The sequence below is a fragment of the Anabas testudineus genome, chromosome 14 (assembly GCF_900324465.2).
Source record: "Anabas testudineus chromosome 14, fAnaTes1.2, whole genome shotgun sequence".
NCBI lineage: Eukaryota > Metazoa > Chordata > Actinopteri > Anabantiformes > Anabantidae > Anabas > Anabas testudineus.
In genome coordinates this window covers 13,245,807-13,260,174 of record NC_046623.1, presented here as the reverse complement: position 1 = coordinate 13,260,174, position 14,368 = coordinate 13,245,807, and the positions used below count along the sequence as shown (strand labels likewise).

Genomic DNA, 14,368 nt, shown 5'->3' with positions numbered 1-14,368 from the left:
TCATTTCATTTCTAGTCCCAAGAACTGTTGCATTTCTTATAACAACATTATCTAGAATAAACTGCATAATATACTGTAGAAGTGTGGACATTTTAGAGATTAAAATTTCCTAAACAAAGCAGCTTTATCATCACACAAGTAAATCCATACAGATGCCATTCAGTCTAATGTGATACTGTTGGACAATACAATGCAATAATTTATAAAACTGTAGGATGGAATGAAAATATATCTATATATATATATATAAACCGTTGCAAGTTTACCACTTCAATGATAAAATAAACAAATGGAAATGTACAGATGGAATCATTCTTTACCAAAGATTGCTGCAACGGAACTGGTCTCAACTGTGGTCCATTACAATGTCTTGATGAGAAAGGCTTAATGGGTGTGAAATAAAGCATGGTCATACCAGACTCCTAAGAATCTTACTGTGTGATTTTTTTTTTCTCTAGGGGGATTTCAGTACAGTTAACAAGTGTGTCATCAGCTGACTTGAATGCAAGTCTACAAAAGGTCAGTGTTCTCCCAATAACCATTCAGTACTTGAGTGTAAAACTGGTGTAAAAAATATTGAAGATTGTTTACCATTCCATTTGGACGCTGACTAGATCCAAAAACTGATAGACTGAGGCAAAACTCAAGTAAGACGATAACTAAGCATGGTCGCTTTTGACTGTAAGTGTTGAGGAGTAGAAGCCAAAATTCCATGACAGTAAAACAGGCAATCCTTTAAAAGAGGTAAATAATGGACTGTGTGATTTCAGCTAAAGATAAACATGTTATTATTCAAGTCGTCATCATTCGTCCCCGTCCTCGCTATCAGCCTCTTCTTTTTGATTCTCGTCCTCCTTTGGCGGGGTGACGGGGGGAGGAAGGTCCAGACGAGCCCATGACATGGCCTCAGACTTCTTCATGGCTATCTCGATTTTGGCTGCCATCATGTTTATTAGACTTTTACTCACATCTATCACCTACAAGGAGAAGAGGAAGTGTGGTAAAAACAATTGTTGAAGCAAAAACATCATATCATAAAAATGCAACCAATTAAAATTAGTGGAAATTCAGGTTAATGAATAGTTGCTGCATTTTGAATGCTCCCCTAATTTAGCTATATAACAAATAATAAAGTATACAGAATTGTTCATGCTAGTATGTTATATTGTGGTAGCTTAATAGCTGCCAAAAAAAGGTAGATAAATATTAAAACCAACATATACCAAAGTTATACCCTTTGAAATCAGGTTGAAGAAGATGCAGTACTTACACCCCACAAGCTGATTTTCTGCTCAAATTCCTTTTCTCCCTCAAATATAACATGGATGTTGAGCTAATTGGAAAAAAAAAAAAAAAAGAGTGAAACAACACTTGGTTAAAAAACATAATCAAAAAGTAAGTAATTAAAGATTTGGTCAGAAATCATGTGACAGGCTTCAGTAACACTCACCGTGGTGCTGTTTGCCTCCACGTAACTTAGTTCTGGGACAGCGTTTTTGGCATAAATCGAGATGATGACCTGTGACCCGGTCTGGTGCCAATCAAACCGACATGGAACCACTTTCTTATCCTGCAAGAAAGTTTCATTTGACAACATATGAACACACATCTTACAATCTTATTATGCAATACACAGATTTAAAATCCACAAATTAGTCTCACCACAAGGCTTTATCGCCACTGCACAAGTGTTTACCACACACCACTAGATGTAGTCACAGCTGAGGCTCTCTTATACAAGCTTACACACATTGATGATCACTTGCTGTCAAGTGAGCACACCTACCACATCTTTTTTCCTCCATAGATGTGTTCCCTTGGTGCAGCCCTTTTGAGAGAGGAAGGTGTTAAAGTCGGAGGTTTTCCTTTTGCAGCAACTCCAGTATTTCATCCTGAAAATGCAGGAAAGACATATACAAGCTGGATTTCAAGCAGTCAATAACGTTTTACTCAGGAGAACCGGTAAACAAGACAAACAGGAAGACTAACAGTGTGTTGCTCTTTACGCTTATTTCACAGTGTACAGAGGAGCATCTATTAAATGTCAAAACAGTGAAATACAGAGAAAGTGATTAGTAAGGAGTTCTTAAGTTTGAGTTGAACATTTCTTTACAATAAAGGTAAAAATGACCACTAATACTAACCCTTCATGGAAGATAGGAACTCCAGAGTGGTATAAGCACACATCCGAAATGCTGGCAGGGCCTTCATAATTCTGAAAAACACAAGACAAAAAAACAAAAATTGAAGCTGATTGTTTTTAGTGATAACTTGCTCTCCAGTAAACATTATAAAAGACAAAAAGTTAAAAAAATAGTAGACCTAAATACTCCATCTGATTTATTGACTAACAGCATAGAGGTTGCAAGAGAATAGCTAATGGCTTTCAGTCAACATAGTTAACATACAACTATGTTAATGATTTAAGTTCAATTCCACGCTTCGACCAAACTAGTCAAGGTAAATATCTGTCACCGTTTAGGCTCAAATCTTGGGGATTCTGTTTTGATAGGGCAGATTAGCTTGAGATGAGATTGCGTGCTTTACATTAATCTCAAAGTAAACACACAGTTAGGGAAAAATTTATCAAAAAAAAAAAACATGTTTTGTTGTTAGTTTGTCTTGATAAATAATTTATTTATAATCTATTTATCAAGAATAAGCTTAAATTATTGTGATTTGTTTGTATTTTCTTTTAATGATAACTTATATTTATATTTTTTAAAAAGTGTTTAAAGAAATGTTTAAAGTGAGCCATTATTAAATTACATTTCCCCACTGCTGGTTCCAAAGCCCCGCAGATGTTTGGATTAAGATGGAGATTTTTTTTTACACATTTCAGCAGCATGAGAATTTAATCCAGAATGTCTTCCCAATTTTACAGTGACGCGTTCACTTACTTTAGTGCAGCCTCCATTTTTGCAGGATGTTCCAATCTTGATCTCGTCACTATCTTCCTCTACAAAACCAAAAATGACAAAAGACCAAAAATTGACATCCACAGTCATGATGTATTGCCCAGTCCCTCTCAGTGGTTACTCAAATGTCATGATGTGAATGACACAGGTGAATTCCCAATGGCTATCCATTAACTTTCACTGTCAACATGACCTTCCTGTCTACTCCAAGTGTTTTTATTCTATGATGAAAATGACTAACAGCAGACACAGGAGTTGAGAGTAAAAAGAGGTTGGGGGGAGGTAAGATTCTGCTCTCACCTTTTGTCTCTACAGCATTTTCAGTCAGCTTCAGCTTCTCCAGAGCCTGCTTCAGAGAAGCAGAGACTTTATGCTGCAGTCTCACCATGGGCTCATCAGCACTGTGGCATTAACAAATATATAAGTCACAAAACAATAACATACAATAATATATTTTTTTTCTTGTTAAAAGAAAACTATTTTAAAAGTAGTGTTTTAGTCTGATATGAATCCAGCTGAAGACCAATGAACTACTTCAAAGGAATTTCACTCTGTAGTAATCACTTCATCATCAGTTGTTTTTCTTTTCTTTTTGAACTCTCTTGTGAAATACCCAGGAGAAAAGACTAAAGAACACCTCTGCCTGCCCTGTGCATCGTCAGCGCCTGTTTGATGACTGCAGTCTGATTTAATACCTGTGATATTATCTGTCCTTTGTACATTTATATTAAACTTAACTAAATCATAGCAGAATGAAGTCCACAGAGCTGATATGGATATACAATATTAAACTGCAAATGTATCATCTCCAAAATCACTTCTGCTCTAATGGGGGTAAACTACAGAATTAATAAGAGCCTAGGGTATTTCTGACATATTGATTATATATATAAAAATAAATGTTTGAAACCAACTGTACAACCTTGGTCTGTGTATTGCCTCCTGAGGCTTTGGTGCCGAGATGATGTACTCGTTAAACTTTGGTTTTTGGTTATCTGCCTCTTTCTTTTCTCCAGATGATGTAACGTCTGGTTTCACCGGCTCAGGGGGCTTCTCTTTGTTGTGGGGACCTTTTGTACAGCCCTGTGAAGAGAAAGTCACTATGTTAGACTCAAACACTGACTGCTCATGCCACTATGGCAACAGCAAAGGTGGCAGCCAACGCCTATGAAAACAATAGACAATGGACATAGAAAGATAACCACAGAGGATTTAAAGTATGGATTGAAATGGAAGCAAAAACTTACAACAATGCTGAGGAAGTCAGAGAAATCAGTTGTTCTCCTCTTACAGCAGGACCATCCCTGGAGGAAGTGGCAGAAAATTCAGCTTTAACCAGATAACAGGACACAACAAACTGTGCATGTATAAGGCATTTTACCTTCAGTGCATCGTGGAATACTGGGACTCCTGGATGATAGGTGCAGCCATCTGTGAAAAGATTTATAAAACTAATGTTTGGTGGTATTGGAAAGTATCAATAGCATTGAATTACACACAAACTTTACAGGATTATAGCATTTCTGACCTGCTTTTAATGAATTCTAGTTTCAAAAAGAAAAGAAACCCATCAGCTTACAAGAGAAAGGGTCCACCTTAAATTATTCAGCATGGCCATTTCTTTTATAGAATGCTGAGTAAAGTTGTAGAATAGTTGTTTCTGAATATAGCAAAGTAGCAAATAGCTACCACACAAATAACCTATATTCACTTTCAACTGTTTTGATGGGTACCATCTCCTATTTGGTAAAAAGGTCTTGAGTCAGCATGCCTGACTCTGACATCACATGATCCCTGTCTAAATAACTGAGATGCTAATGGTTGGAAGTGGAGCCCTAGACAAAGTAACTTGTACTCATGTTAGAAGTTGTTTACTTTATTCTTTCCAGCAGGATTTGATGTCTGCAATTTTTCGAGTTCACTTTAGGTAACAAATAATTTGATATATTCAAATTAATGAATGTAAACCGTGTCAACTGAAACAGAAATATTTATTCAACACTCATTTAATCCAAAGAAAACATACAAGCCAAACAAAAGATTATTTGAAATTGACGCATAATCATTATGCATGAAATTGTCATATTAATACAATTTGAGACAGATGGATTCACGAAGACTTCACATACTGTCAGAGAGTTTTCCAAATTATAATTAGATATTTGCCGCAAGACAGCATGATTATTTTAAATGTCCTGTTTGCCGGAACGGCCCTAAAAGACAAATCACTTCAGAATGAAGAAAAGAATTTGGCTGGCTGACACCATAAATCAAACATTTTCCTTTGAGTACAGCCTGTACCCCTTGTGTGCTAATGTCTTAGATAGGCCTTTTAGATACACCTAAAGGTAAGGATAATATACTCTAGTGCTGTGAAAAGAGGCATCCTATTAAAATGGAAATTACATTTGACTGCTGCATTGATTATCTGGCAATACACAATGTTATATTACCTAAAGACAAACGAGGACGTTTCTGATGAAAGGAAATAAAGGACTTATGGTTTTATTATGAGAGCTGCAGACAACATAACTATCTTGAAAGTTAAATTACATTTAGATCTGTGGCTTCATATTAACAATAGTCTCATGAACAAACTTTATCTAAAGTTAGGAAACTTAAGATCAAGAAGCAAATAATCACGACAACGACCTCTCTCAACAACTCAAGAAATTCTTATTCATCTCTGTATGTATGTGAAGAAATAATAATCACAGGACGGTATATGTTGTCATTTTTGTGTCTCTTCTATATTTCTTCTATATTATATTTGACAAACATTAGAAAAGACAGTCAGATGATGAGTAGTGTTTAAATTGTCTTAGTCTCCCGTGACATCCTTGGTTACATTAAATCAAAAATTTGGCCTTGATTCTGGAGAATATGAAATGCAAACATGTCCTGATTTCTAAATGGGGCTTGTAGTTACTGGGGATGCAGTTCTCACTTTCCCAGATCGATGTTCAACTGCAGGCAGCGTGGGTTTTTTTTCCTCTAGCACAAGCTCCTTTGGTAGTAAGGAAAAGGATTAGCTCATGAATACGTCTTCTTCCATTTTCATATGGGTTTCGAAGATTTTCTTCTCCTAGTTTTCCCATCTTTGTAATGTGCTGAAGGGCAGACGTGCCAGAAATATGAAACTTCATGTGCTGATGATTATTTTAACAGCAAGTTAACTGCCTACCTGGCCAACTTGGCTCTCTGTCCTCAATTATGTTCAATTATTCAGTGTTACAGTATAGTTTATTTTAAGACTAGAGTAACTTTGACGTCTAGTGTAACGTAAACATGTTTTTACAGTTCATACTAAAGCAATTACTTCCAAAAAGCTCAAAAAGTAGCTATTTCACGCCCATAACAAGCTATACTAAATGAATAAACAGTCATTACTGCTTTTTAAAAGGTGAACCTTGCTGGTGACTTGTGGCTGGTCGTTGCTAACTTTCACTGGTCTTCCAAGTTGTTGTGAAGTTTCCACTATTTCTCAATAACACTCAAAACAACATAGCTAGGATTATGTGATAATGTGCTGTACGTCCTCTATTTGCAATAAAAACATAGATTTGAGTGTTTCTGAAACTTTAAATTGCTTTTAGTGTGTCCTCTTCCCGACACTGGTTCTCGGCTTTCGGTACTTTTAACTAGCCTGCTAACCACCGGGGCTAAACATGCTAACAGGCAACAATGTGTTAAGCCACAGCAGACCCACATGTTATTAGCTATACGAGTTATCAGCAGTGGTAGTGTGAATGAATTAATATAGTTTACCACCATGTTGTGTTCAGACAGCTACACTTCATGTGAGCCGGCTACGAGGGCCCAACACCAATAGGCCTGTTCGCTGTAGAAATTTCTAGATGATCAGAGTTTAACGTTAGCTTGCTAACAGGCTAGTACAGTGCATCGTTACACTTAACTAAGCCAAATACTACTCACCGTCGGGGTTATTTTCTGGATCAAACCTCTGTCCACATCCCTTATTATAACACAAAACGGACATGGTGACGAGGGACACAAGTTGAACAGCAGACAAGATGTACAAGTGACAAATTAAAGGGATGGTGTGAGACACACAGAGCCGCAGCAGCCGCCGTCCCCTTCAACTGCTCGTAGCTACACTGTTCACACTTCCGGATGTTGTCGGCTACACTCGACAAACATCGGAGAGCCAAGTCGCCGCCGCCTCCATCCTGAGCGCACTGTGGTCCCAGACAAGCGACAACTGATGCTGCACGCTCCCAAACTTGCGTTAAGCGACATGCTCTTTTTACCGCATGCATTTCGGACTTTACGCTTCCAGCAAACGGACACAGCTATTTAACATCTTTTTTTTTATTGCACTGACTATTGCAGATAAATCCGACCCCCCCCCCTCCGCTGCACTCAGGGTTACAGTAGTCAGGTGCACGAAACTGGGGCAATAGCTATTTAGTTTTGCGAGGCTGGCTGCAGACTAGTAGACAACTGCCTGTCGGGATTTGTGCACATACATTTTCCACTTAGCGAATCTCAGTGGACTTGAGCGCGACAGTTTTTGTCTTTGCCTTTCTTTTCTTTTTCAAAATTCACCTACTGTCGGGATAAAGGAGGGAAAAGGATTTACTTTCACTGATTACATCTGTTTCATTTAAAGGTAGGAGACGCTGCGACTTGTGAGTGAAGTCTTAATATTAGGCAGCCTACTCTGTAAAGATGAACACTGCAGCCTGTAAACTGTAAACTGTGGATTTTGCACGGAGACAAGAGGAGCTTAACAGAATTTGCATCAACATGGGATCAGATAAATGCACCCTACGATTCCCGGGACTGTCTCTCTTGTGTCATGATCTACAAAAGTATGCACCGCCTATAGGCCTATAAGACGATGCATACATTTTGAATAGTGAACTGTAGCCTCTGCAATAAGAGCATTTGTAATGAAGGGAATTTTTCTCTCTCTTTCTTTATCTGACAGTTATTAACCTTAGCTGTGTATTTTACTTAACCTGGTGATAACTTTTTGAAACTGGTGTTTATTGTGTCTGTGCTACTAATTTAGCAAAGTATAATGTTTCTTAGATGATGATATCTTTTGTCCTAGTTTCATCTTTGAAGATCATATCTCTGGTATCACTGGCTAAAGCATAAAAGCTCTTATGTCTTTCAGGCAGTCTTTATTATAGTAACATTTAATGTTTATGAACCTTATTGTTTTACTCTGTGACATGATATGTTTTAGTGAGACTGTGTAAGTGTGATGTACTTTGATGTGGGTTGTTTAAAAGCATGTCACTCTTTGCTTCTGAGCCTTTTGGGTGCAATATTCAGCGTCTGAATGCAAACAGTTTGAGCCCAACATTGAATATGCTGTCACATCCCCATAGAGATCTTCAGTACCCCAGAAACATCTTTGTTAACTTTTCCCTAGCAGATGTCAGTCAAATCTTTAACATGCAAAGTGCATGTCTCTAACATCTCGCCAACCAAATTCATATGTGTTTTTCCTTTTCAAATATAGGGTGACTGGATGATGGAATAGTGATGAAGGCTAATCGGTGGGGAAATATGCTTTCTCTACCCAGAGTTTCTCAGCTTTTCCATTTTATTTGCTTCTTCCTCCTTCTCCACTGTCTCCTTTCAACCCATACCCAGTATCTGTCAGAACCTAGAGCAGGACAAGGTCTGTTGCTGTTCACCCAGCCTGCCTATAATGCTTCCATCTTTGAAAACTCAGCTTCAAGAACCTATGTCAGAAGTAATGTCAAAATGGGCATCATTCTTGGACCGCCTCGGTCTTTAGATATAAAATATTCTATTGAGTCTGGAGACAGTGAAGGGATATTCCAGTCTGAGGAGTTAGTAATGGGAGATTTTTGTTTCCTCCGTATACGCACTAATGGAGGCAGTGGTGCCATATTGAATCGGGAAGTACAGGACAATTACACACTGATAGTTAAGGCATCTGCCCAAGGAGGCCTAGAAGCCTTAGCCACTGTTTATGTCAAGGTCTTGGATACCAACGATCTGCGACCCCTGTTCTCCCCAACCTCCTATTCATTCATTGTTTCTGAGAGTGCCCCTCTGGGTGCCAGCATAGGACGTGTGACAGCCACAGATGCGGATGTGGGCTCTAACGGGGAGTTCTACTACTTCTTCAGGAACAGAGTGGAACTTTTTGCTGTTCATCCAACCAGCGGGGTCATCACACTCACAGGTCGGCCCAGGATGGACAAGCAAGACCGATTTGACCTGGAGGTGCAGGTGGTCGACAGAGGGATGAAACTCTATGGGAACAATGGTATCAGTAGCACTGCAAAGCTTGTCATCACTGTGGAGCGGGTTAATGAATTTGCTCCTGTTCTCAGTGCTGTTGCTGTTGTCCCATCATGGACAGACAAAGACCCAGTCTATGCTATAGTCACTGTAGAGGACAAAGACGATGGGGTATCTGGGGATATAGAGTGGGTATCTATCGTTGAGGGTGACCTCTTTGAACAGTTTGTGGTTGACAGATCACCTGTTGGAAATGAGTATATGGTTAAAACTTCAGAACTGGTTGACTGGGATACATTCCCCTATGGTTGCAACTTAACCTTCCAGGCTAAAGACAGGGGTATACCTCCTAAATTTTCTAATACCCAAGTTGTTCAGTTATTGGTTACAAAGTTAGAGCCAGTGTTGGTGAATTTTGAAAAAGATGTTTATACAGTAAAGCTGAGTGAAATAACTCCTCCAGGCACTCTAGTAGAGGTGGTGAAAGTCTCCCCAGCTCCTCTCAATGTTAATTACAGCTTCAGTAACCTTTTGGATCCAAAGTACTTTGATATAAACCCTTTGACTGGAGTCATTTCAACCAGAAGGCAGCTGACAAAGATGTCACAGGATTTCATGGAGTTGGAGGTGGTTGATATTATCAGTCAGCAGCGAGCAAAGGTCCAAATCGCCATAGAGGATGCTAATGACAACTCCCCAGTGTTCAACAGGCCGTTCTATGATATTGCAATCAATGAAAGCCTACCTGTTGGCACAGTTGTTCTAGTAGTGTCTGCTGTGGATTATGATAAGGGAGAAAATGGGTATGTGACACACACAATCAGTGGTGAACAGTCCCTTCCATTTACTATAGACCAGGACACAGGGGAGGTGAGGATCACAAGAGATCTAGACTTTGAGTCATCAGATGAAATATATGCTTTTGCTGTGCGAGCCTCTGACTGGGGTTCACCATACAGGAGGGAGAGTGAGGTTAATGTCACCATTCGTCTCATAAATATCAATGACAACCAGCCTGTTTTTGAAAGAGTTTCTTGCAGAGGCATGATAAGCCGTGATTTCCCTGTCAGTGAGACTATTGTCACCTTGTCAGCTGTAGATATAGATGAGCTGGGAATGGTAAAATATAAAATACTGTCTGGGAATGAGTTAGACTATTTTACCTTAAATCCTGAATCTGGGGCGTTGTCATTGAAAAGATCATTAGCAGTGGATAATTTAAAAAATGGGGTATTCAACATGAAAATAGTTGCAACGGATGGAGAGTTGTTTTCTGATCCTACATTTGTAAATGTATCTGTGGTGAGGGGTATAAATCCACCCAGGGGGTTCAACTGCAAAGATACCAGGGTAGCTCAGCAGCTGGCCGAAAAAATGCTCTCAAAAGCATCAGCCATGGCTAGACCAAGATTACAAGAGAGATATACAGACCTCTTCTCTATGAATAAACAGGCTCCTCAGTTTGAGGCATTGCCTACAAGTATTCTGGTGAGGGAAGACCTCCCTGCTGGTGCTAGTGTATTTCAGGTGCGAGCACGAGATGGTGACACAGGCTTCAATGGCCGTGTTCTCTTTTCCATATCTGATGGTAACAAAGAAAACTGTTTCAATATCAACATGGAGACTGGGTTGATAACTATATTGCAGCCACTTGACCGTGAGCGGTTGGATCGTTACTTCCTTAATATCACCATCTATGATCAGGGCATTCCACAAATGTCCAACTGGAGACTACTCACTATGATCATTGAGGATGCAAATGACAATGACCCTGAGTTTTATCAGGACAGTTTCTCTGCGCTTGTGTCAGAAAATTCTGCCATTGGTATGGAAGTAATCACCATCACTGCATTTGACAGAGACATGGGTCAAAATGGACAGCTCTCCTACATAATGCTGACAAGTGTCCCTCAGTTTGGCATTGACAGTGAAACTGGAAGTGTATTTGTTGCGAGCCACTTGGACAGAGAAACCTACCCAGTGTTCACATTGAAGATTGAAGTGAGAGACAAAGCTGAAAGAGGAACCCGAAGGTCATCAGTGACAACTTTAAGTGTAATAGTAGAAGATGTCAATGATTGCGCCCCAGCTTTCATCCCTAGCAGCTACACTGCTCGAGTGCTAGAAGACCTCCCACCCGGGGCTGTAATTTCATGGGTGCAGGCTCAGGACCCAGACGTTGGCCCAGGTGGACAGGTCCGATACTCCTTGATTAATGACTTCAATGGCACTTTTGAGGTAGGTGATGTCACTATGTTTGTTGACTATACTTATTACATATGCTGAATGTGTCTAAATTGACAGTTTGTGATGTATGAGGTTGTAATACTTTGTACAGGTCGATGCTGTGAGTGGGGTGTTAAGGATTAGAAAGGAGCTGGACTTTGAGAAACAACAATTTTTTAATCTGACATTGCTTGCTGAGGACAGGGGCACGCCTAGCCTTAGAAGTCAGACATTTGTGGAGGTGGAGGTGGGTAACACACACACACACACACACACACACACACGCACACACACACACACACACACACACACACACACTGCTATCAGTTAAATCAATTAAGCATTTACATTGATTTTGTTGGTTTATTTCAAGTTTGTTGATTCAATGTGCCAATATTTACATTTTATCTTTAATCAAATCTCTGTGCAACAGCCTTTAGTTTGTGGTACACTAAAACTGCTAGCAGTGATTACTTCTTTTTACTAAAAGAATGAACAATATTGGTGTTTTAGTCTACTACTATACTGCTTCTACATTCATTTTATACGATACTACAGATATCTGCACTCTGCGCTCAGTTTTTTTGTCAAAATTAAACTATTACTTTTCTTCAGGTGGTGGATGTCAATGAGAATTTGTATGCACCCTACTTCTCTGACTTTGCTGTGAGAGGCTCAGTGAAGGAGAACTCTCGTGCAGGCACAAGCGTCCTAACTGTCAGTGCTAAGGACGATGACAAGGGACGGGATGGTGTATTGAGATACTCCATCAGTGGTGGCAGCGGACTGGGCACTTTCACCATTGATGAAGACACAGGTGTGACACAAGATCAATTTTGAAGCCTATTTATGTAAAGTGAAAATTCAATAACTTACAGGGCCATGCTTTGAATATTAAGACTTAAATGTCTTTCCAGTCATTGCATGTTATAGGAAATTGCACAATTTTGTTCAAATTAGTAAAGACTTTCACTTATAGGATTTATTTTGCTACATGTTTTTAAGTGAATGTGAATGAGTACTAGTGAGAAGGAGGTGACAATAGTGTGAAGTATAGTCAGAGTCTGTTAGTCGACGGGGCCTCACATGGGAACTGTGTACTAGGTGATCATTACTGTAATGAGAACAGCATGGCAGCTTCAGTGGCTGAGCCTTAGGCCACTCAGAAAACTTATTCAGTGCTGTGTGGATAACATTGATCAAGGCTCTTCTGCTCAGCAACCTCACCCGTTCCAAGTATAGTGAAATAAGTATGACTTATTTAAAGAAGCCTGAACCTAAAAAAGTGTGTAGTTGTCTCCCGCTCTTCTGCAGTGTGAAACTGTAGCTGAAAACAAATTGGTAAAACGAATCAAATAGCAATAGTATGGAAATAGAACACTTCATATTAACTGAAATTGACTCGTATTAAATCAGGTGCTAGCTATATAATATACACATGATTAGCTGGATATGATGTTAGTTTTTACTATATTTTCATGAGGTAGGGCTCTTGTCGGCAGAGAGTATTAGCTGGAACGAGACCTTCTCATTTTCAGCCCTGCAAACATCAAGGTAGCAAAGCTTGCATATTTGAAATTTCCATGGGAACAGAAGTAGATGTGACTGAGAGGTCTTAGTTTACCACTGAGACTCGTCCCTGTCTCGATCCGTGGTTCTGAAGCTTTTAATAAACTCATTCGCTCACTCTCTGTGACTCCGTGGTGCTAAAACATCCAGACTTCAAGCTCCAAAACCTATTCCTCATTCACCTGTTCTCGCTTTCCTGCATTATGCTGTAGGGTACTTCATAATGAGTAGTCGTTAGTAGGACTAAATCATCACTGATACGATAAGTGATAAGTGTTATCACCAACAGGTCCTGTATGGCATATAAACAAGTCAGGGTGAGAGCTATGGGGATTTTAAGGTGAAAGTCAGAATTATATATTTTTAAAAGGAAGAACTTTCTAGTATTTCACAATTTAGCCTGCTAATTTAATCAGGTGCACTATATTAAAGCAGTGTTATAACCACTAGGTATGATTTAATAAGAACTGGTCACTTTAGCCATATATTAATCACTACTACTAATTTTCACATCTCCAAAGCTGTTTCACACATTTTTTAATCAATTAGTTATGATGGGTTAGGATGGGTTTTGATGTTTTAAAGGTAATTTGTTTTCTTCTTAACTTTTTAAATGTGACTAGTGCCTAAAAAATATGTATGGTGAATTGTAGGCACTAGAGTTTATTTTAGACAAGTGACAGCATTTCTCTTCTGCCCTCTCTTTTCACCTCTTGTCACACTGGTCCCTACTGTATATGACTTGCACTGGAGGCTTGTATTGACCTTTAACTAGGCTAATTAGTATTGACTGTAGTTGAGAGCGAGGGCGAGAGAGAAAGGGATGGACGTTCAGAGAGAATATCTGTTTCCATCACTCTGCCTCTTCTCATATAGATCTCATATATCTCATATGTATGTACTGTACTTGCTCATAGACAAACTAGAGTACAGTACAAAGACAGATCCTTACAACCTTCTGTAAAAGAGCTTGGCACTGTTATTCACTTTAGTATTAAAACCTCACCAAGGAGCATCCCAGCCAGAGAGAATGTTTATTGAGTGCAGATTTTCCAAGGGAAATCAGAGTGCTTGTTAGAGCAGAAAGTGAAGGCAGAGAGGTGTGGAAGTGAAGTGAAGAGAGGAAGGATGAGGATGCAGGGGAGTCTAGAGTACATAAAAAGTGTCAGAGGAAAATACTGCTGTCTTCTTCACAGGCCTTTTTAGATTTTCTTTTCTTTTGGGAAGTCTGCTTTTAAGTTCTGGCTTTTATTTTTTTCCTAATATCACAAGCAAGCAAAAAGTGTCTGACCAGCGCTGTTTTGCCATCAGATGAGAAGCAACTGCAATCACATGCCAAGTTTTCACTCATCAAGTGTGTCATTTTATCTTGCAGCGTGGCAGTCAGTGTTGTCATGTGTGGA

At 39.3% G+C, this 14,368-nt stretch overlaps 2 protein-coding genes across 2 annotated transcripts in view; one reads left to right on the top strand and one right to left on the bottom strand.

Moving 5' to 3' along the window:
• Window positions 1–442: 442 nt before the first annotated feature.
• chordc1b (cysteine and histidine-rich domain (CHORD) containing 1b) lies at window positions 443–7,037 on the bottom strand. Its single transcript, XM_026371678.1, has 11 exons — window positions 6,855–7,037; window positions 4,300–4,349; window positions 4,166–4,222; window positions 3,841–4,001; window positions 3,219–3,319; window positions 2,901–2,959; window positions 2,145–2,215; window positions 1,787–1,892; window positions 1,451–1,570; window positions 1,271–1,333; window positions 443–977 (listed from the first exon to the last, which is right to left on the bottom strand). Exons 1-11 carry the CDS (start codon window positions 6,916–6,918, stop codon window positions 804–806), a joined length of 1,026 nt encoding a protein of 341 aa, XP_026227463.1. The 5' UTR covers window positions 6,919–7,037; the 3' UTR covers window positions 443–803.
• A 1,401-nt stretch (window positions 7,038–8,438) lies between these two features.
• The window catches only part of LOC113170171 (protocadherin Fat 3), a 50,095-nt gene continuing 44,165 nt past the window's right edge, over window positions 8,439–14,368 (top strand). The window contains exons 1-3 of the mRNA XM_026372128.1: window positions 8,439–11,408; window positions 11,509–11,643; window positions 12,012–12,213. Coding sequence (XP_026227913.1) covers window positions 8,439–11,408; window positions 11,509–11,643; window positions 12,012–12,213 — 3,307 coding nt within the window. The remainder of the gene's footprint in view (window positions 11,409–11,508; window positions 11,644–12,011; window positions 12,214–14,368) is intronic.

Excerpts from the sequence above, each read along its gene's own strand:
- chordc1b (XM_026371678.1), bottom strand. The coding sequence starts at position 6,918 with ATGTCCGTTTTGTGTTATAATAAGGGATGTGGACAGAGGTTTGATCCA. Across the intron at positions 2,960-3,218 it reads AAATGCTGTAGAGACAAAAG|AGGAAGATAGTGACGAGATC; the intron begins GTGAGAGCAGAA and ends TTGGTTTTGTAG. Across the intron at positions 1,334-1,450 it reads TGGAGGCAAACAGCACCACG|CTCAACATCCATGTTATATT; the intron begins GTGAGTGTTACT and ends TTTTCCAATTAG.